At 40.0% G+C, this 25,245-nt stretch overlaps 3 protein-coding genes and 1 long non-coding RNA gene across 8 annotated transcripts; all 4 read right to left on the bottom strand.

The window, feature by feature from the left end:
• Positions 1–1,620: 1,620 nt before the first annotated feature.
• On the bottom strand, positions 1,621–11,609 carry LOC146755950 (kinesin-like protein KIF20B). 5 transcript variants are annotated; one of them, XM_085525060.1, is made up of 11 exons: positions 10,412–11,609; positions 9,833–9,971; positions 8,981–9,103; positions 8,420–8,581; positions 7,305–7,469; positions 6,551–6,670; positions 4,846–5,046; positions 4,327–4,407; positions 3,472–3,598; positions 2,792–2,934; positions 1,621–1,778 (listed from the first exon to the last, which is right to left on the bottom strand). In XM_085525060.1, the coding sequence occupies exons 1-11, from the start codon at positions 11,554–11,556 to the stop codon at positions 1,698–1,700; spliced, it is 2,487 nt and encodes an 828-aa protein (XP_085381186.1). In that variant the 5' UTR covers positions 11,557–11,609; the 3' UTR covers positions 1,621–1,697. The 5 variants fall into 5 exon arrangements, with proteins under 5 accessions (XP_085381186.1, XP_085381190.1, XP_085381188.1 ...); XM_085525064.1 differs by having other exon boundaries at positions 9,833–9,966; positions 10,412–10,490; XM_085525062.1 differs by lacking the exon at positions 4,846–5,046.
• A 1,508-nt stretch (positions 11,610–13,117) lies between these two features.
• On the bottom strand, positions 13,118–15,871 carry LOC146755949 (uncharacterized). Its single transcript, XM_085525113.1, has 3 exons — positions 15,727–15,871; positions 13,714–13,981; positions 13,118–13,218 (listed from the first exon to the last, which is right to left on the bottom strand). Exons 1-3 carry the CDS (start codon positions 15,757–15,759, stop codon positions 13,118–13,120), a joined length of 402 nt encoding a protein of 133 aa, XP_085381239.1. The 5' UTR covers positions 15,760–15,871.
• A 556-nt stretch (positions 15,872–16,427) lies between these two features.
• LOC146755948 (uncharacterized) lies at positions 16,428–17,659 on the bottom strand. The gene is made up of 3 exons (XR_014937824.1): positions 17,635–17,659; positions 16,622–16,888; positions 16,428–16,524 (listed from the first exon to the last, which is right to left on the bottom strand). It is a non-coding gene; the product is annotated as an uncharacterized LOC146755948 (long non-coding RNA).
• A 1,961-nt stretch (positions 17,660–19,620) lies between these two features.
• LOC146755947 (obscurin-like) lies at positions 19,621–23,391 on the bottom strand. The gene is made up of 5 exons (XM_085525112.1): positions 22,975–23,391; positions 22,237–22,350; positions 21,045–21,332; positions 20,106–20,372; positions 19,621–19,895 (listed from the first exon to the last, which is right to left on the bottom strand). Exons 1-5 carry the CDS (start codon positions 22,985–22,987, stop codon positions 19,621–19,623), a joined length of 957 nt encoding a protein of 318 aa, XP_085381238.1. The 5' UTR covers positions 22,988–23,391.
• Between the last annotated feature and the right edge of the window lie 1,854 nt (positions 23,392–25,245).

Below are 25,245 nucleotides of genomic sequence, written 5' to 3'. Positions count from 1 at the left end.
AGCAGCTGCTTTGTCTTAGAGCTCTTGTTTTGTTGGGGTCTGGCCATATTTTCTGAAACTAAAAGACGATGTGTGAAAGAAGGACAGGGAAAGGCACAAGGAGGTTTTGGTTTTGGTGCTGACTCCAGCTCGCTGCTTGGTGCTGGGAAAGGCACACTTAGCTCCAAGGAAGGATGCATGCGTGGAAATCCAGTGGCCAGGGGTAAGGGGTACCCAGCAATAGAGGGCAACGAGAGCTGGGGTGATTTGCTTTTAAACTGCAGCCAGTGAAGTCCTGTCCCATTGGATCTGACATATGTCTCCCCATTCCCTTCCAGTTTGTGCAGAGATGGCATGAGACAGAGGGCATTGCTTTCTGCCAGACTGAAGGAGCAAAAGCATTTCAGGTGCCTAAATGGTTTGATTTCCTCATTGTGGTGGAATGGGGTACGCATAGAAGGAGGACTTCCATTCTTGGGGTGGATATGCACATGGGAGGCTGTGCAGGGAAGGCTCCATCCTGGCCAGTTCAGCCAGCAGCTGTATCCAGCTGGTAGAAGCCCCAGCCCATGAGGCCGGCACTGGCCCTGGGCCATAAAGCCACAGTAAGGGAAGCCAACATCAGCTCTGGAGCCTAAAGCCACAGTCAGAGAGGCGAGCAACAGCCTCGGGGCATACAGATGTGAACCCCTATTCATTCCCACTATCTCCCCTGGGACTCCATTGAGCGCTATGAGGCCACATTAGTCTCGACTGGTTTTTAATGAAAATTACAAAACCATGACATCTGCACAAGAGTCACCTTCACTTCCCTGTTGTCTTTTAGTCTTGCTTTTCCCTTTCACTGCCGCTTTTCCCTTTCACTGCTGCTTTTCCCTTTCAGTCTTGCTTTTCCCTTTCACTGCTGCTTTTTCCTTTCACTGCCGCTTTTCCCTTTTAGTGCTGCTTTTCCCTCTTAGTCTTGCTTTTCCCCTTTTAGTCTTGCTTTCCCCTTATAGTCTTGCTTTTCCCTTTTAGTCTTGCTTTTCCCTTTCCCTGCTGCTTTTCCCTATTTATTCTTGCTTTTCCCTTTTAGTCTTGCTTTTCCCTTTCACTGCTGCTTTTCCCTTTTACTCTTGCTTTTCCCTTTCACTGCTGCTTTTCCCTTTCACTGCTGCTTTTCCCCTTAACTGCTGCTTTTCCTTTTCACTGCTGCTTTTCCCTTTCACTACTGCTTTTCTCTTTTAGTGTTGCTTTTTCCTTTCTCCTGAGAGTGTTTTTTACAGCTAGTTAGCTGAGAAGGGTCGTAAACACGGTGCAGCTAAACAAGCAGCCATAACACCTGCAAGGACAGCAAGAACAACAGGATGCCCTGGGATGGTGAGAAACTAGCCATGGTTCTGGGAACTCAGCAAGGGAGTAGCTTTCAGTTGATAACAACAAGCTGTTAAGATACTCGGGGATAGTATGTAATTGGGAACCAATGATGAGCTCTACTTTTGCAATATGTATGAGCTAATTATCCGTATTATAAAGGTACACGCAGCCAAGGAATAAATGAGATTCGCTGATAATATGTCAATGACAGCTGTGGTCGTCTGCTTTTCTCCCACCGTTCTGCAACATACACCTATATACAAATTTAAGAACACAACGGAGTAACTGTTACTGTTTATTAACAACCAGTTTTAATAATACGATAAAAGTATGTCCTGAGAAAGGGGAACAAACATGCTTCTTCAAGGTTTTTTAGCTGTTCTGGATCTCAGCCGTCGCTTGATGATCAGATGATCACTTTCCTTCTTTTGTTCCTCAGATTCCTGAAGAAAACATTTCAAAAGTTACTCATCTTTTCACACAAGACTGACAAGCTCTTCTTGACCCACGCAAACATATTTCTTCCCCTAAATGGATTTCAGAATGGAATTTGCTTATTATATTTTATTCAGAAAACTATGGGATACCGAGATCATTTTAATGCAGCTTAATCACAAGGAACAAATATGGAGAATGTACAAAATCCTGTTTATCTTAAAAAAGCACACACATCTGAGGAAAGCCTGAAGGCAGCTTTCATTTTGAAATACTTGTTTTCAAAAGAGTATTATAATACTTGTTTTGTGAAACATGAAGCGTTCAGAAAACATTTTTAGCCTCAATCCCTGTAGCTATGACTTGCCCAGAATTTCAGTTCTCGGTTCAGTTCCATGTTCTCAGAACTACAGTGAGAAAAGAAATTCTCATCTTCTTCATCCTCTAACAAAAAAAAAATAACATTTTGGTTTGTGCCCCTATCATTCGTCAAATCATCAAAAAACTCAGAGGGATATTACAGTATGGGCAAATGATCACTATGCTGAACAGAAAAAGGACTCTAATATAATTAAAAGATGCAGTTCCAACAGAGCAAGAATGTTCTTAGCACAATAGCTGCCGACAGAGTCATGAAACTGGCGCATCAGATCCAACTTGCAGTTGGCTTAGACAGGAGATCATAGTTTAAGCATACCTAAAAAGCTGTCTAAGTTGTGCTCTAGAAAAGCGTGTAGTAGAATAATCCCACTCCGACACACTGAAATTATCTATGATTCCAAATTAGAAGACATCTCCGTGATTGCTACATCACCTACTTAGTAAACTGTAAGCCAGCCAAACACAGAGATCTTTGAGGACAAACTAAAACAGAACAGCAGGAAGACCAACAAGAATGACTTGGTAGAATAAAGAAATACCTCAGTACTTTCAACCTCCCCCTACAAATAGATGAAACCTCCAGTCTGTTTGGACTCCTTAGAAGTTTATTTTAAGCCAAGACTACAGTATAATCGCTTACCGAAGAAGCAGGTATATCTAGAGGGCCAGAAACAACAGTGGAATACAGCTTCCTTTTGCATCGTTTTGGCTTGGTCTCTCCTTCTTCGAGACTTTCAGGTTCGTTTGATTTAGGAGAACTTACTGCTGACATCAGCTTCTTGGCTAGAAGAAATTTGTTTTGATACATAAACCAATCAACTTACTGGTTTTGTGAGTCTTTAAATCAATGAATGCAAAAAAAGCTTTGTAACAAACTTGGTTTATAAATGACACGTAAAATTTAAGTGAAAATACTCAGAAATTGTATTTGTTCATCGAGGTTCTTTATTGCTTCTATAGCTGAAACAGTTTATAGCTTCAGGTACGGCAGCTTAAAGCACGCATTAAAATGGAGTATGAAAGACAATCATGGCTCAGAAGTCTCTGGAAGTCAGAAACTTCAGCAGGAGTTAAACAACAGGCCTAACTTTCGTGCTGACAGAAGCACAGGACAGAACCAACTTTCTCTGTATACTTGTAGGTTTTCACAAATGTAATAATGAATCTCTGAAGAGACGAATAAATGCATTTACTTCATAAATCAAAGGACAACTTAACATGGCAGACAAGTCTCAGAACACATACATTAATAGCCTACAGCAGAAACAAGCCATTCTGCAATGTCTAGAAAACATGGAATAAAACTTATTCTACACCAACCTTTAGAGTGTATAATAGAAGGAGAGCTTTGAATAAAATCTCCAACTTTTTGCAGTGTTTCATCCTTCTTTTTAGTCTGTCTTGAAGCATGTACTCGCTTTCTCAGGAAGTAGTCTTTTCCGGATTTCTGTTCAACAGAGATGTGAACATGTGAAACAAGAGCATTGTTTAAACTTCATTTTAGTTCAACGTTATTTTAAGTTGACATTTTGAGCTTTACTACTGACACCTCTGTTCATTATGCTGATGATACCACAACGGCAAGTAATGTAGACAATTTTATACCCTTTAGGGAGTTGTCAAAATCTCAGCTATTTCAAGGCATACGTTTCTTAAAGTTTCTTAATAAGGCAGTAGTTTCTTTAAAAGTAGCTCCCAAGCTGTGGAGCTGTTTCTTACATAAGCTGTTCTAATTACATAAAATAAACAAACATACAAAACAGAAGACAACAGATGGGAAAAATCTACTACTCATACTCTGACCATGCCAAGGATACTGCTATCACATGTGAACATCTGTTTTTAATAACTGCCATGCATATTAATGATATGAACCTTAGTTTAATACAAGGGCTTCACTTACAAAAGCACACGATAATACACTAAAGCTTCTCTTCCCAACTATTCAGTGTGCAATATCCTTCCCTCCAAATCATTACACAGTACAGCCATTACACGCTCTGGGGACAGACTGACTTGCCCTTTGGTTAGCTTATGGAATTTAATAGGAAGAGCTCATAAGCATGTAAGATTCCCATTCAGGTATACACATAAGGATAAGACACTGCTTCTTTCGTGTGACCACACAATTACAGGAAGTCCCAAGCTAGCGTCAAAACTAGAACAAAAAACAACCATTTTCTCGTCACTTGCAGAGGGTGAATTAAAAGCCATGACAGATTTTGTATTTTTCGTGTTCTCACTTTTCACAAAATCCTGGGAAAATAAGACAAGTTTCAGCCATGATTCTTTTGGAAAGAACAATTGATGTCACAAAAGTGAACACTTTAAACACTTCTGCTAATAGTAGGGAAGTATTTGCTAGTGGTAACTATTCCACTGTAAATCAAATAATAAATAAGCATTCAATTATAAAAACAGGACATTAAGATATCAGTATTAGACATCTCATGATGTCTAAAAAGCTGATTTATGTCTACAGGTTTCAAAGAAAATACACAATGGAGTTAAGAGAAATTCCCTTCTCTTAAACCATTATCACTGAGCTTGGCTATTAGTTTTGTTCATTAAAGCAGTTCATTGATTAAATTCTTCAACTACTTTACTGAGGTAGAAATAGCATTTTTTTAATGCTTAAATGAGAATGGTAAAAAGGCACCAGATATTTTGTTTTCTGTTGGGTCTAGGTCATACCTCATCCATGTCATCACTTCTTTTCTTTTTTGCCTTAGGCATTTTCACTCCTAAAGGTATCATGCTGCCGTGCTGCTTTATCTCCATCTTATCAGGTTGCAGAGGTGTCAGTGGGATTTCCAGCTCCGGTTTTGGGAACCGACTAGTTTTGCCATTTTCTGCGGACACTCCAGAAGAGTCGAGGACAGTTTCCAAATGCTCCTGATAGCACAGAAGAATTTTAAGTGCAAGTGTTAAGGTAGCCATGAGATTAAAAATCTATAAAGCATCTGGAAAAGGATATGTAAGCATTCGATTTTCCTGCTGTAAGAACACTTGTAACAGAAGGAGTCTATTTCAGTTACAGCAGAGTTTTACCCTTCTTTCCTAGAACTTGTTACATTTAAAATTATTTCCAATCTATGATCACAAAAAAAGTTCTCCATGTTAAACTGAGCCTGATACTTTACAAGTCATTTTTTCTCAAGGGCACAGACAACTACACTTTTTTTTAATAGAGAATGGTGGTAGAACTGACACGATTTTCTTCATCTCAACTCTGCTGCGTCAGAACTGGGCAGGAACAGGAGCATTTGATTCAAGTGTTCGATTAACTTCCAGCTTAATCTTAGGGAATTTGCCCTTCCTCTTCTACACTAGAGATGTTATTTACATAAGTAAGGTCCAGCTGGCAAGGTGCAAGCCCAGTACAAGTCATTAAAGAACTCCATTGCTATCTTTTCCCTGGAGAGAATACATTCATGCAATGACACCGTACTTAAGCTGAAGGCTATCATGTACCTGCTCATGGTCAAATGGCAGCAAATGCACAGCTAAGTGACAGGGAAATGTCAGTATGCATTTCCCCAGCAGCACTTACTGTCCACAATCCACCCAATCCTGTTTTTCTCAACAGGAACAACAAAGTCAGAACTGAGATCACCTGGACTCCTCCTTCTCTATGGCAGGAATTCAGGTAGCATATAAAAAATGAGTTCAGATGCTGGTTGAACACATGGAAGACAGGCTGCTGGGGACATCAGAAAATGGTAGATGGCTGCTTCTACTGCTGCTAGTAACTAGCAAACTCCAGTGTCCCAAACACAGACTAGCAGCTTTTACTACTTACACTGTTCCGACCCCCTGAGGGGAGTCTTCTTCCTCTCAAAAAGTTACCAAAGATTGTAGAAAGACAAAAAGTAGTCAGAGCCACTTTATCAGGCTCTGCTAAGAATCTGAATGGAGTATCACCACCCACTGTATTTCCAAGAATTAAGTTGGTTAATAAATACTTTGTTTTTAAAATATATGTAACTGCTATTTTATGAAAGTTAGCAATTAAAAACTTATATAGGAATGATTAACATCATCTGCTAACAAAACAATGTCCAGAAATCCTGCAGAGGAAGAAAATAAGTTCAATTTGCTGTGCCCGTTTCAGTGGCTCCATGAATTTTTTCCAAGTAACTTATGTAATCATGAGCCACTTCATAAGCATTAACATGAGGAGAGTTTTCAACAGCACCTGACAAAAATTCATCACACAATTGTTTCAACAGCTTTTATTCCTATCAAAGGCTATAAAAACAGGTGATCTGATCACCTTGAAAGGGATAAATAAATTAAAACTTGGGAATTGTTTAGAGAACATGAGATCTTTTCCTACTCATTCCTTATCAAAAGCAATACAATCACAACATTTTCAGATCTGAAGTTTCATACTAACCTCAGATTCATTTAATGAAGTGAGGCTCCTAGTACATTGACGTGACAAATAATTGTCTTCAGCTTTGCATCTTAATGGAATACTTTCTCCAGTTTTAGTTTTGCTTTGTTGTTTCCTAGGCTGTAAATATTTAAAAGGAGTAAAGATTAGGCTATGCATTAGACCTCCAAAGTATCTCGAGTTTTCTAAAGTTACAGTGTAAAACCTCAAGCTCAGACGCCACATGAACACGTAAGCTGAAACACAGCACAAGTGTGGGAAGGTAGTAACATCTATTCATTGTGTGATCTTCAGATACACCCTACTGGGTCTCACTAACAGTCTCAGGCAGTATTCTGCCTCCAAAAGAGAGAAAGCGAGACATTATTTAGGGACAAAATCTGTAACGCTGGTCGTTTTGTCATCCATTCCCCCCATACTCTGCACGCTCACAGCTGCTATGTTAGAACACCAAAGGCTAAACCTCTGCCTAATCTTCAGCATCCACATACGAATACATGGAAAACTGCATGGAAAAGTTCCATAATGTACACAGAGAGATGGTGTTCTAGTAAATAAAATATTTTTGAGAAGATGAGAGCTCATGTTTGAGTGGAAGACAAAAAGAACCAACAAGTACTCATCACTGAATATGTAGTTAAAGGACTGTATGCTAAGAAAAATGATTCCAGCTCCAGTATCTCCTAGGAAAACAGAAGAACAAAAAGGGGTTAACAAGATGTTAAGTACTGACTTTCTATAAATATAATCATACCTTTTCATTTACAGAGTCATTCCTTCTACTTTGTCTTTCTTCAAGTAAAGGTATTTTTGGTAAAGACTGAGGGCTACTGTGGTTAATGCGTTGTTTTAATTCCTTTATAAAGTCATCTTTGTCAGCCAGTTCTTTTCTTAACTCTTCTATCACAGTTGCATTATCCTAATAAACAGTAAAAACTGCTGAGTTGTGGGATTGGCAAAAGGAATTAACACACACAAGCAGTATTGCAATTACTTAGTAGCATCAGTTTTAGAATTGCAGGCTAGAACACTTAACTATTCAAGAACAGTAACATTTCACGGATTTGTATGGTCACTGTTACAAGTGCAGTAGTCATAGAATTGCCTGGGAAGTTGTAATACAATATATTTTGATTCATCTATTTTACTTATGTGCTTCAGCCTTCATCTCTCTTAAGATATAATAACCCGAGTTTTTATTTGTTCCCAAATCCTCGGTACTGTGAGAAAGTCGGCAGTTGTAGGGGAAGTTTTGCTATGAGAACATCTTTCTTCTCAGAGAAAGTGAATCCAAACATTCTCAAAAGAGCACAACTCATTTAGTCTTCTGTTTAGCTTCTGAAATTCTATGCTACGGCTTAGATTGGCTATCCTGATTAAAAGCTGGATGTTGAAATAAGAAATGCAACTTCCAGAGATCATCCCCCCTCTGCTTTTTGATGCTTCCCTTAATCTCTCTCCACGTCCCCTTCTGTCTTTTCATGCCATTGTAGATACTACCTCAGAGAAAGCAAAGAAAGTAAGAAACCTGAGACAGAACTACTGTCTGAGTATTGAGCCTAGCTTGGGATCCGGAAATGCTGTGAATTATCGGAAAAAGCTACAGATGTCCAGTCTGACTGTAGGATCATAAGCATCAAACTTACATCTGTTTATCTGAACTACTGAAAAATTTGAAATTTTAGTAATTAACAGAAATTCTGTTTCTGAAGAACAAAAATAAAAGCTGGTGCTTTTTTTGGTTAGTTGCACATGATGTCAATACGACAGTGTTCAAGAACAGAACCACACCCAGAATACAAAGAGCAGGTACAGGAGTTTTACAGAATTTATGGGTAGCTAATCAGGTAGGAGGAAAGGAGAGCTGACCTTGCTTGAATCCTTTAAAGCAGATTGTTTCAGTTCTGCTATTTCTGTCTCTTTTTGTATGACATTAGAAGCCAAAGTTTTGAGCTGTTCTTTCAAAGCTTCTACTAACTGATCTCTCTCATCACGCCACTTTTGAAGATTATGGTCCTTTTCCTCCAGCTCCTATATTTCATGATGAAAGAAAAGCATACACAGTAGAAACAAGCAGAATTTTTAAGACAGCCTAGAATTAATAAGTTTTTCATATAGCATAAATAAGGACTCAAGCTGATAAAAAGAGTTTATGGTAAGACATTTCAATTAACATATCGTGATGTCACTCAACAAGTTCAGGTTATATGCATGTATTACATATGTATTTACTATGCAGATTATTGTATTTAAAGCAATCTGCCAGTGCTCTGTAGTGACTAATTATTTGAATATCTTTCATGGTCTACCGCTAATTTCAGTTGGCCACTTTCATTTTGCTCCAATTTTTTTATTTTTTTTTGACCTTTTTCCTGTTGCTTGGAAAACCTGCATCATTCATTTAATAAAAATTAAGAGCAAGAAAAATACCTGTTTAAGTTGTTGGATAGTATAGTCTTTATAATCCAGCTCATCCTTAAACTGGTTATTAATCCTTTCAATTTCTTCCATCTTGTTCCTGAGGGATTCCTCCACAGAACGCATCGTGGACACCTGTAATGTAAGCACAGCTCACGGTTCATTAAAAGACTTCTGTAATCCAACCTGGCCAAATACTTCTTTGTTAAATAAAGAGGAATTCACAAACAATTGCTGAGTAGGAAAACGACAGCAAGTGCAAGGTTACCAAGGAAGACATGAATTCATTTTTAAGCTTCAATTTTCCACCCCAAGCACACCCAATAAACTTTCAGACTAAGATCCTGCAAAATGGGTTTTAAGATATCTTCTTGTTTAATAATTAAATTTTAACTATTAACATCACTGAAACTGAAATTGAAGAAAAAAAATATACATGCTTATATTAAAGAGCCTCTGGAAATTAGTCTATTTCTCTTCAAGTAAATAGCATTCTTCTTCCCAGTTATCAGCGTTTTTTCACAAGACTTAGGTTTTAGGCTTTGGAGTTACCACGGATACCAATGGCAAGTCACCAGTAACGTAGAGATAATAACAAGTCCCCTCCAGAGGCAGATTAGCTATTCTCTTCACAAACGTTATTCCAGACTACTAACCAACTTTACTTTCCTCTGTTCATTATCTATGTGAAACCATGTTTTAACTTCTGGTCCCCTCTAGAGCTTCAATGGCAACTTTACCTAAGATTTGCTGCTAGCCACACTAGTGTGAAATTTCCAGCTTCATAGTTAAAGTTTGAGAAGTTTTAACAGCAGAAAGCCAAGCATAATCTTACAGAAAAAAATATCTCAGTTGACTACAAACCTCGCTTTGTACTTGCTGAATTTGTTTCTCGGCATCAGAATGTTTGTCTTTTAGATCTGCATACTCTTCTTCTTTCCTCTGCAAATCTTTTTTCAAATTCAGTACAAGGGCAGAACTCTCAGAAAGAATATTTTCTAGCCTTATGTTAAAAATAAAGAGACAAAGAACATTACTGTTACACATCTCATGGAAACAGCAATTACAGCTTAATCCATGCCCTGCCTGTTGGTTTCTATTTGTAAATAGACTCTTAAATCTATCTAGACCAGTGACAAGATTTAAACAATTTCTTTTGAATTTCAGCTTGCTTCTCATAATCAGATGCTGAAGCAATAAATTATTCAGATGCTATTCTGAGGGATGTACAACAAAACCACCAGCAATCCCCATATTATTCTTTATTTCCTTGCACACTCCTGTTTTCCCTTGGAACTCAAGTAGCATACCAAAGCATCCTAAAGTAGTAGTTTGGCCATTGATAAGCATGCAGATGCATTAAGTCGAAGGGATGTTCCCATTAACTATTTTTAACTCTAGTTCATTCTCAAAGGGCTCTAAGTTAACTCAGTGGTTACTTACGATTCTATACGTTGCACTTTCTCCATTTCACTCTTTTCCTTTTCCCGAAGAGAGTGTTTCATCTGCTCCAAGCTGTTTTTCAGCTGCATAACTTCTTGAATCAGATTTGCTTCTTTGCTACTTAACTCTTCAAAATTTTTGTCTGCATTTGCAGACTTCTCCTGCAGAGTTGCTGTAACTGTCTCCAGATTAACAATAATAGATTCTTTTTCTTTAAGTAATTCATTGAGTTTTGACACATTGTCTTCCATTGTCTTGGAAGCCTCCAGGAGATATTCAAGCTCTCTTATTTTTACCTCACAGTTGGCAACTTCCTCCTGAAATTGTGCAATCACTCTCTGATCTTCTGCAGTCTTTTCTTCAAAGTCCTGAGTTTTCTTTTCTATTTGCTCATGTAACTGATTCACAAGATCATCTTCCTGACTAGTGTGAGTTGTAATCTCACATAGCTTCATTACAAGTTGATGATTATGATTTTCAGCATTATTCAGTCCCGCCTTTAGGTTTTCATTGTCTTGAAGCAGTGCTTTGATGTGCTGACTTTTTTGTGAGGAAACATCAACAATACTTCTGCATACTTCCCAAATCCTTTCAAGACTATAGTTAAAGGAGAGGTCCTGCACAAGATCTGAGATGGAAGAAGTCTGTGACTGAATGCATGCAGAACTAATTTGAGATGTCCCTGGCTCATCTTTTTCACAGTCTGAGGAATCCTTTACACTGACAAAGTCAGTACCGATGGCGTGAAACTCTAAGTGACACTTGTATAATTCATCTAATTTGGTCCGCATTTCTTTTACTTGTGACACTTTATCAATTATATATTCTTTGGCAACTTCTATGTTGTTAGTTAGTTGGGCATTTTTGTCTTCTAGTGTCATATTTATAGATTTCTGTTCATCCAGTTCAGAAGCAATTTCCCGATAGTCAGCTTGACCCTGCAGAATTTGTTCACGGAGGGCATCAGCTGTTTCTTCAGAAAAAGAAAGCTCAATACGCAGGCTTGTTACCTGCTTACTGAAATCTTTTTTATTTTTTTCTCTTCTGCATTGTTCTTCAAGCACAGCTAAATGACGTTCCAAGATTTCAGTTCTTTCCCTCAGTGCTAGTACTTCCTTTCGGTACGCGGAGCACTTTTGTTTCATGTGTTCAATTTTCTTTTGCTCTACAGTGTTCTTTTTCTTTCTCTCATTTACAACTACTGTAAAACCAACAAACAAACAAACAAAAAAAAGGGAAAAGGAATGTAGCTCAGATTGATTAAAATCATTATTACATAGCAGTTCACAACACCAAGTAGCAACTTCTAAGTGAAAAACTGTCGTAATATGCAAGCCATGCCCTCACATCACATAGTATTTGATACTAGTGAAGGAATTAAAGTCCTCTGAACACGTATTCAGGTGCCTCAGATTTCTATACAGAATTAACAGCAAAAGGTTTTCAGTCTGGAAGAACACTTTTACCATGGCACTACTCAAACCTTCCACTCCACACCAGTAGAAAATCTTATTAGATCTAAGAAACATGGGAACGAGATAGATAATTCACAGCTATATTCTTTCTATCTTCCCTGCTTCAGCAATCCCTATAAGGCAGCCAGGAATCACTCCATCTACATCTAAATGGTAGATAAACAGTTCTCTAAGAAATTTCATTCCAACTCACAGTCCTCTTACTTTCAAAAGAAAGATAAAACCCTGGACAAGTTGATCACTTAAGTGTTGATATCTGTCTCTCTTATTCAGTTGATCTCTAAACAAAATATGAGGATTCCTACTTCTGTCCACACTTACTCTTTTGCATATAAAGTTCACGCATAAAGTTGTACAAATTTGCAGATTCAAGTTTCCATAAATATTCCATTAGCTTGGGGCTGTTTTTTCTTTAACTGGTGAGCAATTAGCTAAAATCACATGCATTTTCTTTCTATCAAAAGCGACTTCTGCTGTATTTCATAATTGCTTTAGAATCCAGTTATGTCCATTCCATAATATGCATACTTTAAGTATTAGAAAAATAAATATAAGTCAAGACTTACTAGGGATTGTGTCACCACAACAATATATTCCATGGTGATTCTTGTACAGTCCTTTTATTACTACAACTACAGAAATGCAGAATTTTATAGCGCCGACGTGCAGCCTGCATTACATACAGATTCACATGTACTGCATGGAAACAGCCTCTTAACTCATCTAAGGAGTTTTATATACAGCCCTCAACTGATTTAAAAGTCATACTGAAGAAACAGCAGTGGCGTATTCCACCCCAAACCAGGTTTTGGTTTTGATTGCTGCTCCCAGCAACACTAGTGAGGGGAAAATGATTTATAAGTAATCTAAACACTTTATGCTGAAAACAACAAGCAAGCACTAAAGCAAGATAAATAAGACTCGGTAGAGTATACAAGGGAAAGCAAGAGCCTAGCAGGTTACAAAGTAAAAGACTTGCACACAATCAAGAGTTTACCAGTTTATCAAAGAATTTCCTGTTTCCAAGAAGTCAACAAAATTACAAACATGGTCAAAGAGCCATTATTCTTGGAAATAAAAAATAAAAAAAAATCAGTCATCAGTCTCTAATGTAGTGTTAAGTAGCTGAATTACACAATGCATTAAAGGCAAATTCAGTTAAGCTAAGCTCGGTAAGAAACCTATTAATGGAGCCTACTGGAATAGCATTCTAAGCTACCACAAGTTGGTTTTAAAACAATTTTACACAACATCTTCTTGATAAAGTTACCTCAGTTGCTTCTTTAAGTTGCTCAACAGACTCATCCAATTTAATCACCTGCATTTCAAAGTCTGTAACACACAGAAAAGGTTGTATTACATAAGTAGCCAATAGATAGTTTATTAAGTAATCAATTTTTCCAGATATTCTAACGTTTAGGTAGCTTTTGAACAGATTAATTAATTTGCATGTGGTCTTCACTTATTGGGAGTGATTCAAAAGTTTTCTATATTTCTTGGAACGAAAACATTGCATCAACAAGACATAAAGAAGAGTAGAGATTACAATATAAAAGTAAAAATCAAGATATAGACATTTAACCCCATACTTACGAAAGCGTAAAGCTGCTAGTTGCAGTTTAAAGGAGAGGGGGAAAAAAAGAAAAGAAATAACCAAAAACCGTGGAATTGCTGAACCTGAATATACACAAGGAACAAACTATCACTTATCTACAGGCTATGGTTCCAAAGGTAGAACATCTCCTCTAATTCCTACTCAAACTGGTTATTTCTCTTTTAGATTAATGAACTATTTATGTCTTCTACCTTTCACATCGCATAACTCACCTTTGTTCTTCTGCATCAGCTCTTCTTCAGTTTTAAGTAGTTTGGTGTTTTTCTCTGTTAGCTCTTCATTGGTCTCCATCAGTTCAAAGTTAGTTTTCTCCAGCTGCTTTTCAAACCAGCCAATATCTTCCTTCGGGTCCTCCAGGGATACAATGGAACTATGTGCTGCCTCAGCTTGCTCTTTAATATCCATGACATCATAATGCACAGAATCAAGAATGCCCTCAGGGTCAACACAGGTGTCAGGCACTATGCTATGTTCTCCACCCTGAAACGTAATTTATAATCAGTTAAAACTGGTGAATAGCTGACTACATAATAGCTGTTATTTCTACAGATAGTCTGGATAGCCACTATGAAGACAGCCATACAAGAAGTTTTTAATTTCAGCTTCAAAACCCACCTCACAAATTCACATACAACATGACAGTGATTCGTATGGGGGGAAGATAAGTGGCATTCTAGTAACAGCTAATATATTTTATAGTATTTCATGACCACACTCCCTCTTTTTTTTTTTTTTTTTTTTTTGTTTTTTTAAATATTACCCCAGATTGATCTCCTTCAAATTTAACGTACAAGTTCGGACTCCCCTTTTCTTTGTATACAGCGTAAATTTTCATTTTGTGTTGCAGAAACAAGGAAAACGCCCAAATTCCCAAAGCTTTCTGAAACTGTTCTTAAGGCTCAGCAACTATTCCTGCTAGATGAAGAATAGATGTATCTTGCTCATCATACAGCAACACAGCATGCACTTCTTTGTAAACAGCCTTGTGTTTCTATAAGATGTGCCCATAACATTTAAATAGTAAAAAGGAAAATATTTAAGAAAAAAAAAAGAAAAATACCAGGGTGTCATGGTTTAATAATTTTGTAATTTTGCTATCAGTATTCCACATCATAACATCATATAAAGCATGAATAATTTTACTGCTCCCGAACACTTGCAGTATATTGATGATATTGTTGTGTGGGGCCATACAGCAGCAGAGATTTTCAAGAAAAGAAAACAGATAATCCTAATTCTTTTGCAAGCTGGTTTTGCCATTAAGCGCAGCAAGGTGAAGGGGTCTGCCCAGGAAATCCAGTTCTTAGGTGTAAAATGGCAAGATGGGCATCGACACATCCCAGCAGATGTGATTGAAAAAATCACTGCTATGTCTCCTCCCACCAACAAGACAGAGACCCAATCTTTTCTGGGAGTAGTGGGCTTTTGGAGAATGCATGTCCCAAACTACAGCCGCATAATGAGCCCCCTCTATCAGGTAACACGGAAGAAGAATAATTTCTCATGGGGTCCTGAGCAGCAGCAGGCTTTTGAGCAGAGAAAACAAGAGATAGCCCGTGCCGTGGCCTTGGGGCCAGTACGGACAGGACAGGATGTAAAGAACATCCTCTACACTGCTGCTGGAGAGAAAGGTCCCACTTGGAGTTTGTGGCAAAGAGCTTTAGGAGAAACCCAAGGCCAACCCCCGGGACTTTGGAGTCGAGCATATAAAGGGTCTGAGGAGTGCTACACTCCAACTGAGAAGGAGATCTTAGCTGTGTACGAGGGGGTTTGGGCTGTTTCTGAAGTAGTTGGGACAGAGGTTCAGCTCCTTCTAGCACCTCGCTTGCCTGTGCCCCCCCTGTCACGGACACAGGTAGATTTTTGTTTAAACCGTGACAACTACCCAGAATGCAGCATAAGGGAATTTTTGCCTAGAACTCTGGAGGACTATTTGTAACTCAGAAAGGTCAGAGATAGAAAGTTCACACTGATTTCTGGGTCACCAGCCTCACCGTACATCAGCATTCTTGGTTTTTAAATGATACATAAAGTTCTCAATGGCACTGCTCTAGTCGGTAGTTCTTTCCCTTTCCGTGCAGCTTGCTCTGTGCATGGCTTGTGAACCGCTATTCAGGCCAGACAGCTGCAGCCCCAAAGACCTGCCATAAATGTACAAATTCTACCAGGATAATGTCTTGGTAGTGGAGAAACAGGATGCGCAGTCATATGGCTCTCACACATACCTTGTACAACCAGCTTGGCTCTGGACTGGGCATCACCAATGTCACAGGTGTACACGTCGCTGTCACTTTTCTCCAGATTTTTTATGCACAGCTGCAGGTCTCGTCCTTTCTGTGCCCTCTTGTATTTCCTGCCAGGCCTGAGCTCAGCAATGCCTTTCCTCCATATGACGAAGGATGCGGCTTTCTCGCTCTGACATGTAAAAAGTGCACTTCCACTTTCTTCAATTTTCACATCTGAAAGTTCCTTGATAAAGTAATTAGGTTTTTCTGGAAGGAAAAAGAGGGGGATGAGGGTGTAGGACAAAGGGATTTGTTACCCCAACAAGTCCCAAGCATACAGAGGTGTCCTGAATCTCCTTTGCCCTCATTTCAGAATATCACATAGAGATGCAAAGAGTCTAAGAAGACCACAGAGTCCACCCATTTACATAGGTTTGATAATTCCAGTAGATATCTGGAAAGTTCAATACCATTATACATGCGCTGGTAGGATCTCATCTGATAAACTGCATATAGTTTGGATTACACATATTCAATATAGACTAATTCAGATTGCCATCTTTTCTTGGCTCACTAACACCCAAGATCATAGAATCATAGAATGATCACAGAATCATAGAGTGGCCTGAGTAGAAAAGGACCTCAAAGAGCATCTAGTTTCAAACCCCCTCCAAGGGGTCACCAACCACCAGACCAGGCTGCCCAGATCCACATCACACTGGAGAATCATTCAGTTTCCAGATTATTTTAAGGAAAAGATTTTAATCCATCATATTTTCTGAAAACTAAGAATTGATCCTGCTCAAGGAAACAGAAGAGAAAAACATCACCCACAGGCTGCAGATATTTACCTCGACTTCTCTACATGCCATCCCCAGTGTGCTTTTCAACTCACCTTGCACAGTGACCCTGGCTTTTGTTATGGAGTCCTCTGTCTCACAGGGGTACTCCCCACTGTCCTTGGCAGTAGAGTCATGGATGATCAGAATGGCCCCAGTTCCCTCCTGCTGCAAGTCGTACTTCTGGCTTTTTCTGATTGCTTTGCCATCCTTGTACCACCTGATGTTCAAATCCAGTTTTGACAGCTCACAGATCAGGCTGATGTCCTGCCCTGCTGCTGCTGTCTTATCCTCCAGCTGTTTTGAAACCTCAGTAGGTTTTCCTGGAAGAAAACATTGCTTTTTGAGTAACATACACTTAGGGTAGGATGCCTCTCTCAAAATACATGCATCTACATGCTGGAGATAAGTTAGAGAGGCACTTGCAACAGACGCCATCCTACAGCCAGCAGTAATCTGCAAAGTACAGACAATAGAATTCCAGGTAGCATTTATTCTCTCTTAAATCTATTCAATTAATGATGATGAACCATGTCTGAAAACTGCCTCTTTCTTCTCTCCACTCATCACACTGGGAGCCTTGGATGATGCTCTCAGATGCACATGCTCTAGATAGGAATTTGTTGTACAGCTAGATGATGTGAAGGCCATCCCTTCAGCTTATACTTAGAGGATATTTGCTCCCACAGTTCCCTCAACAGATCATTCCTGATTTACTGTTAATGGAACAAGCTGTAGTGAGATGCCCATTTCCAACACTACCCCAGTGCTTTGGGTAGTTCTCACATTTGTGTAAAATGTTTCCTCCTTTTACTTATTTTTAAGAGAAATTCTCAGTGCTTCAAGGTTCAAGTAGAAGGTTGCTATTCACTTTAACCATATTATGAGTTAGCTCTCACGACAATCTTATCAGAAGACAGTTGAAGGAATCAGACCCCAGAATCTCTCCCATCTCATTACCTTTCACAGACAGAGAGGCTTTGGAGGTTAGACCACGGGCAGTAAAAACGACTTCCTCAGTGTCAGTAGGAGTCACACTTTTGATAATGAGAGTATATTTCCGACCCACGTTAGAAGCTTTAAATCGCCCACCACTTTCCACTCTGCTTCCAATCAGTGTCCACATGAACTCATCAATGCTTTCATGGGACGGAATTTATTCAGAAGTATAATCTTCTCCCTCCTGGATTTCAGTGTTTTTCAGCTGTTTGGTAATGCCAATATTCAGCTCTGGAAGATAAGAGATAGGTTAGTATGGGGTTTATATGGAGAAAAGGCATTTGTGACTGATGAGTAGCAGTACTGGTGTTTTAACTCAGGATTTGCAGAACATGGCTGCATTCCTTACTGATGTATTCTCTAAGACATTCTCCACTCAGAATTACCAGAAAGCTATTAAAAAAAAGAGATGTGAATCTCTTGTCTTTGCTCTGGAAGAACTACAATTAGAGCAGCTCAGCCCATGGAGCAGAATGAAGATTCAATGAGCTACAGAGGGAACAACCTAACAGAGAGGACAACTCTAGGATGCTGCGTGAGAAAAAGGGTTTTGCCTATGACAAGAAATTAACTGTTTCTATTAGCTAATTTGTTACCATCCTACCCCTACTGGTGTTCAAACCATTTCTCCATTTTAGGGATGTTTAGAAAGGAAATATTTCCAGGACATTCTTGATGTGTTTGGTGATTTTCATGGCAAAATGAGATACATTTACATCAAAAGCAATGGGAATTTTCCAGACATCACTGTGCTAATTGCAGTAATACACTTCTATTGCAGAAACTATTAAGGCTCGTGGGGGAATAGGTGTAAGACATAGTGACCACACTGAATGGGCTTTCAGCACTCCTTTACTTTCCACAGTACTTACCCTGAATGCCGACCTTTGATTTGGCAACATCACTGCCAATATCACGGGTATAGAAACCTGCATCTGACTTCTCGAAGTCATGGATAAGGGGATATAGGGTCTTCCCAGACTGTACCAGTCTCTTTATAGAGACTTCGCATTCCAATTTAATCACACCCCGCTCCTCACCAAAATCATCATCCAAGGACTTCACGAAGACAGCAGGCTTCTCTGCAATTAAAAAGGCAAAACAGAACAACGTGATACAGAAGTTGAGACATTTCCAGTTGCTTTCAGATTTTTAAAGAGGGATAAATAAATCTTTACCAGCACTGACGACACCAATATAGAACCTAAAGCGGTTTCATGTGTGTTGACTGAATGCACTTTATGGAATTCTGAACTAATCAGTAGGAGAATACAGGGAACAGGAGGGACAGCCTGCATTGCCGTGGGTGGGACTGATATCATATGAAGTAATTGGGATGCAGCTCTTCTAAAGCTGGAGAGCTGGCATTGCCCTCACATGGAGCAGAGCTCATACAGCAGGCCACAGGATTAAGAGGATAAGCTGCTGAACACTTCTGATTTTCCTGTTTTATTGACTCCTTTTATCTATCTTCTATTTCACACATCAGATGTTTATACTGGGGAAAAAACTTCCACCAAATGCAAAAGAAAGGAGAAAGAGGAAATCCTTCAAACTCTGAGCACATAGAGTAAAAGAGCTTAATTGCTGGGGAGAGCAGATTAGAATCACAGTACACTTAGAATTGGAAGAGACCCTTAAAGGCCATCTAGCCCAGCTCCCCTGCAATAAAAAGGGACATTCACAGCTAGATCAGGTTGCTCACAGCCTGGTCATTAGTCATCCCAGAGGCAAAACACACACTGAATGATCTCTCCCTGCAGTCATAAATCCTTGGAGACAACAGCATTGACACTGCATGTTACTGAAGCAGTAAAAGAAACTGCTCTTGTAACTCTCCTTGTGCTAAATAAAATGATGATAAAAAGCAATGGAATGCTTTGGCAGGACACCAAAACCATCCTCCTTCGTTGATATCTGCTGCAACGGAACCTTCCACTGGAAGAAAGCCCCTGATGACTTGTCACCCCAGAGAGGTGAGCTTTAGAAGCAGGACTGCTGCACAATAGAAAGAACTGGAGCTCCTTAGCATCTCTTACATCCAGGAGGGGTGTGATCAGACCCACCTATCACCTTCAGGTGCGCTTTCTGACACCTTCTCTGACTTCACTGTCACTGGGCCAGCATCATCAGGCTTAACCTGCTTCATTGTCAGTGTGCAGCAATTGCCAACGTTCTTGATGTCATTGTAATTGTTGGTGTAAAGGAGGTTGCCATTCAGGAACCATTCCACGTCCTCGTCATTATGGGACAGCTCGCAGGAGAAGACAGCAGAGCTCTCTTCTTCAATTTCCACATCCTGCAGGTGCTTCGTTACTTCTACATTGCGGGCTGTGGGGAAACAAGGTGAACTGTTACCACTGTTACTATAAATCATACTGGGATGTGGTAGAATGGTTGGACTAGATGATCTTTGTGTAATCTTCTCAGTGAAGATTATACATTTATAAAGTTAGCAGGAGAGAACTGCAGAAATCAACCCCAAGAAGAGAAATCTGAGGTGAAATAGAACATGGAAGAGGCCACCCTCCCTGCTCATACCTTCAGCTGTCAGCGTGGCCTCAGTCTCTGCAATTCCTGCCTTGCACTTGTACACATCAGCATCATCGGGCTTCAGCTTCAGAATCTTGAGCTCTGCTGAATGCTTATCCCTCTTGATCTTGTACTTCTCAGAGGGCTCGATGGGTGTGCGGCCCTTGAACCATTTCACAACCTTTGGAGAAGGCCTGAAGTCACAGGACAGGATGACAGAATGACGTTCCACAGCTGTCTTGTCCTCCATCTTCCTGGTGATTTGTATATGGTAATCTGCAAAGCAGGGGTGGAAGAGAAGAAAGGATGAGGACAATTGGAAGAAGAGGAAAGTCTCTTGCATGTATTCAATTCCAATTAATGTCATGTTCACAATGGTTCTTTGAACCACTCTAAAGATAAACGATTGTCTATAGGGAATGCCATTGACTACATTTCTATAAAGTAATACTGTATATTATCTACCAAATGCAAGGTCCAGCTCTTGTTCTGTGCTTATTAAATTGCTCCCAATTGTTGAGGCTTTTATTCAAATAAGAGTGAGTTAAAAATATAACAAGTACTTTAGGATGTGAATGGAGACTCTTATGCTGGGGACAACAGCAGATAAAAAGCCTGCAAGTTTCTTTCAGATGAAATCAATGACTAACTGCATCAAATTTAGGTGCTACCAAACTTAACCTTGTCTAGTTCTGAAATACAATTAATTTCACCTGATCTGACTTCTTTGGTACAGCCAAGGACAAAACCTCAGCTCTGTAGATCTGAATAGTAAGCACATCACAGCTATTCAAACAGATCTTTTACTGAGATGCAGCTGTCTCATTTAGTGTCCAACGACTTTGAACTGGAAATGGAGCAGACCCTCCAGACACACACACAATATTTCAAAGACCCCAGTGAAGGAAGACTGTATGTTAATTAATTCTTCATCTTCATGATGTAAACCAAGCCTGGATATGTTACCTCTGACAAGCAGATTGGCTGTGGATTTTGATTTGCCAATTGAGAACTGAATGGTGCTTGTCATATCAGTGGTGGTTTTCGGTATGTTCAGCTGGTGGATGGTGCCTTCTTGCTGCATAATCAAGTTTCTGCCAGCCTGTAAGACTTCCCCACGTAGATACCACTTGGGAGGTTTCACAGAAGGAATGGATATCTCGCATTCAAATTTGGCTTCTTCAGGCTCAGTCAAATACTCATCACACAGCTCCTTTACTAGATTAATGGATTGCTCTTTAAGAAGGATGGAACAAGAGAAAGCAGAGATTTAGAAGGAATGTAAAAAACCCTTACATTATCACCCTACTTACTCACATCAGCATTACTGCACATGAACACTACACCTATCAGCTCAGAATGCCTTGAAACATCATTAAAAAATAATAGAAAGAAAAGAATGTTGTTAAGAAGTCAGTCAATAAGACTGACAACCTGAAGAGAGCCCAGATCTTCTGATTCCCAGTCCAACATCTAAATCAAACCATGACCTTCCCATCCCAATATCAAACTCCTCGCATTACGAAATGGAAAAGAGGTTCAATGAAACACGGACGTTGACAATTACTTTGGTTAAATACAGCAACTTAGCTCTGAACAACAAGTTTTTACCTAGTAAAGGTCTCTGTAGCTCAAATGTAATGACTCAACTTAGGAGACATTCATTTTCCAGGAAGTTCTTGCCCTTACAACTGTAACAGTGGCAAAGCTGGGGACTGAACTCTTGAGTAGTGTGCTAACTCAAATGTCTCCCTTTTCTTTATCACACTTAACATCATATATGTATACCCTAAAACTGTATATATTAAAAAGAAAAACAAAACCCTGTGTTCTTTTCAAACAGCAAGAGAAAATGAAGAAAAAGTCAAGCTATGTTTTTTATCCCTCAACGTTCAAACACAAATCTGAAGTCTAAACGTAGAAAATCAACCTCCTAAGAAAATAATCGGTCTTACTTTGCAAAAGTAAATTCCAAAAGAGAAGCTGGATATTTTGTGGGCAGAAAGGTAGGTAGGTAGGAGTTTTTATTTCTGTGAAAGGCCCTGGTGGTGTTTAACTTCCTTGACATTAAAGCAAAGGATGTTAGCTTGTTTATAACATAAGATAATTTAATCAAAATCGTCATCAGAAGCATAATTACCTTTAACTGTAAGATGGGCACAAGATTCACGAGATTCTGCCTTTTCTGCTACAGATTTTATTTCTGCTGCATCCTTGACTTGGACACGTGTGTAAGTCAGCGAGTAGCTCTTTCCTGAAGCAGAGAACCACAGAGTCACTAAGGCTGGAAAAGACCACTAAGGTCATCTAGTCCAACCGCCAGCTCATCCCTACCAAACTGTGCTCTTGAGAGCAAACCCACAACTACACTTGGCTTCCTTGAGCAAAGAGCTCTGAGGCACATGGCCAGGCTGAGCATCATCCATCTGGTTTCACAGCATCACTGCCTGTTCTCTCATGTCAATGAAACCACCCATTCCCCCATGTCCACATCCCCACCAAAGCGGAATCTAAACATGGCTTCTACAAGGACTGACCGAATGCGGCCACCATCACCATTAAAGTACCTGAGACAGAAGGATCACACTCACTGTCAGACAAAACCTCTTTGGAGAGGTGAACTGACTGCCCTGGTCACCCCCACTTTGGAAATAACTGCACTCATTTCCTACCTGCTCCCAGCAGTGTGGGATGGAGGGATAGCATCACACTTCCCACACTAAGCATCCCACCATGTCACTTGTTCCACACTAACCTCAGTCCCAAAACAAAAGGGGAACTCGCTTCTGAACCCTCTTCACTTCATTTCAGATGTCTTATATGCTTGATCTCCAACCCACCCCCCACTCAGGAGAAAGATCCCCCTCTTACACCCTACCATCTTGCTGCATTCTAATGTTGTCATCAGCCTTCAGCTTGTTGTCATCTTTGTACCACTGGGTCTGAACCTCATCATGTGAAATCTCACAGACAAAAGATGCACTCCCATATTCATTCACTTCCACATCTTCCAGTGCTTTAACAATCTTGATATCTCCAGCTGTGAAATACTAGAGATATATTTGTCAGGGTATTTCCAGAACTGAGTGCAGCATCTTTTCCTTACACATATTTGCATAGAAAATAAGTAGGATTATGTTTTATTCTAAACCATCATCCATTCCTGAGTCATTTCCCTTTTCAACACAGTCAATGCATTATTGCCCTTGAACTTAAAGATAGACTTACTAGCTACAATGGAGCTCCCTGCAAACAGTTTTCATGGAAACCAGAATCTCATTTATTCTAAAACCTTTCAAGCAAAATTAAGGGTAGAAAAACAATAGAACTGACTGAATCTTTAAGGTCATTTAGTTCCAGTCCCCCTGCTATAGGCAGGGACACCTCCCTCCACACCAACTCTTCTCCTCAGGGTCAAGGCTTCTCTCAAATCATTCTCCTCTAAGCCTGTGCCTGTGCTTGGGATTGCCCTGACCCAGGTGCAGGGCCTTGTACTTGGCCACACTCAAGTTCATGAGGCTGCCAAGGGCCCACCTCTCCAGCCTGTCCAGGTCCCTCTGGGTAGCATCCCTTCCCTCTAGCACATCAACAGCACCGCTCAGCTTGGTGTCATCTGCAAACTTGCTGAGGGTTCATTTGATTCCACTCTCCATGTTGCCTACAAAAATGTTAAATAACACTGGTCCCAACACCACCCTCCATCTGGACACTGAGCTATTGACTGCAGCTCTCTGAGTGTGACCATCCAGACAGTTCCCTATCCTGCAACTGGTCCATCCATCAAAACCATTTTTCTCCAGTTCGGTGACCAGGATGTCATGCAGGATGGGATCAAATGCTCTGCACAGGTCCATGTAGATGATGTCAGTTGCTCTCCCATTATCCACTGATGCTGTTACTCCATCATGAAAGGCCACCAAGTTTGTCAGGCATGGCTTGACCTTGAGGAAGCCATATTGGTTACCACCATCACCTCATCTTTATTTTCCAAACTATGCCAAGGAGAACTAGACAGAACTCTACAATGTCGTGTCACTACAAACCTGTCTGAATTATTGGCTTCTCTGCATGCTCATCACTAGTCTCTCCTTAGCTTGTGTGCCCACAATGTATGGGGAATGTCAGCCACAAATCTTACCTAGGGGACATCTTTGCTTCAAAGTCCCTTGAACATCACACAATCCCTTTTAACTCTCTAGGTCTGCACTTATTTATGTCAGAATCAGACCATATTTCTGTGCTGCTATTTCCCTTTCCTTCTGAAGGGCCTGGATACAACTTAGATTAACCTCAGGAGCAGAGTTCCTGCATAAAACAGCCTGTACTGAAACAGCAACCCAACCTGGTTGCAGACTGAGAGAGAAAATGAGAGTTCACCGCCTGTGAATAATGAGACTTCTCTTATTTCCCTGGGAAGTAATGCCCACTTTTTTACTTTGACAGAGCTCCTTCCCATCCTAGAAGGGAAAATATCAAGTCAAATCTACATTAGTCCTTCCATCTCTGCACTGGGCAAAGGCAGCCTTCAAATCTATGCTTAATTCACCCAATTCCCTAGAATTAATGGAACTGTACTTACTGGAACATATGCTGAAGCTTAAGCACAGTGCAGTGTTTTCAACATGTAGGAATGGCTATAGAACATGCATAAATTCTGGCTGACATATGACAGCTTAAAGCACTGCAGAGGACTGTTAACAAGCCCGTTTGGACATCACCTTGAATAAATGACGTTATCCCCAAGTAAGGGAAGGAACAGCTCAGCACGGGGGAGGTACACAAAGGGCCAGAGCAAATTCTCACACTGTCAGGTGCAAAGAAAACTGAGATTTCACCCTAAAACCCAGTTCACAACAAGGCTACAAAATCCTGGCTGAGAATTTCTGAATGCTCACCAGTTGTTTCCAGCTCGAAGGTCATCTTCTGGCCAGCAGCCTCACAGATGTATTCTCCAGCATCTTTCTTCTCCAGCTGCTCCACAACCAGACGCCGTGTTTTGCCCACAGATTCCATTCTGAACTTTCTGGAGGAGGCAAGCAGTCTTCCATCCTTGAACCATTTTACTTCGCTTGGATCCTGTGCTACTTCACAGCTGAGGGAGGCACTTGCTGCCAGGGCAGCACTCACCTCTTTCTGCACCTTCTCCTGG

Source organism: Coturnix japonica, chromosome 29, assembly GCF_054131305.1.
Source record: "Coturnix japonica strain WE chromosome 29, WE-NBRP24, whole genome shotgun sequence".
NCBI classification, from domain to species: domain Eukaryota; kingdom Metazoa; phylum Chordata; class Aves; order Galliformes; family Phasianidae; genus Coturnix; species Coturnix japonica.
Note: the sequence above shows the minus strand (reverse complement) of the source record. Positions and strands in the feature narration are given on the sequence as shown.

What these genes read in the sequence shown, in the direction of transcription:
- LOC146755947 (XM_085525112.1), bottom strand. An exon ending in TGCCCATCTTACAGTTAAAG is followed by an intron (nt 21,333 to 22,236) that starts GTAATTATGCTT and finishes TCCTTCTTAAAG; the next exon opens with AGCAATCCATTAATCTAGTA. An exon ending in AGGTAACATATCCAGGCTTG is followed by an intron (nt 20,373 to 21,044) that starts GTTTACATCATG and finishes CCTGCTTTGCAG; the next exon opens with ATTACCATATACAAATCACC.
- LOC146755950 (XM_085525060.1), bottom strand. Translation starts at nt 11,556, where the DNA reads ATGAAACAAAAGTGCTCCGCGTACCGAAAGGAAGTACTAGCACTGAGG. An exon ending in CTATCCAACAACTTAAACAG is followed by an intron (nt 8,582 to 8,980) that starts GTATTTTTCTTG and finishes CATGAAATATAG; the next exon opens with GAGCTGGAGGAAAAGGACCA. An exon ending in CTTCATTAAATGAATCTGAG is followed by an intron (nt 5,047 to 6,550) that starts GTTAGTATGAAA and finishes CTGTGCTATCAG; the next exon opens with GAGCATTTGGAAACTGTCCT.
- LOC146755949 (XM_085525113.1), bottom strand. Translation starts at nt 15,759, where the DNA reads ATGCCCAGTCCAGAGCCAAGCTGGTTGTACAAG. An exon ending in AGCCAAGCTGGTTGTACAAG is followed by an intron (nt 13,982 to 15,726) that starts GTATGTGTGAGA and finishes ATTACGTTTCAG; the next exon opens with GGTGGAGAACATAGCATAGT. An exon ending in GCTGATGCAGAAGAACAAAG is followed by an intron (nt 13,219 to 13,713) that starts GTGAGTTATGCG and finishes TGTGTGTTACAG; the next exon opens with ACTTTGAAATGCAGGTGATT.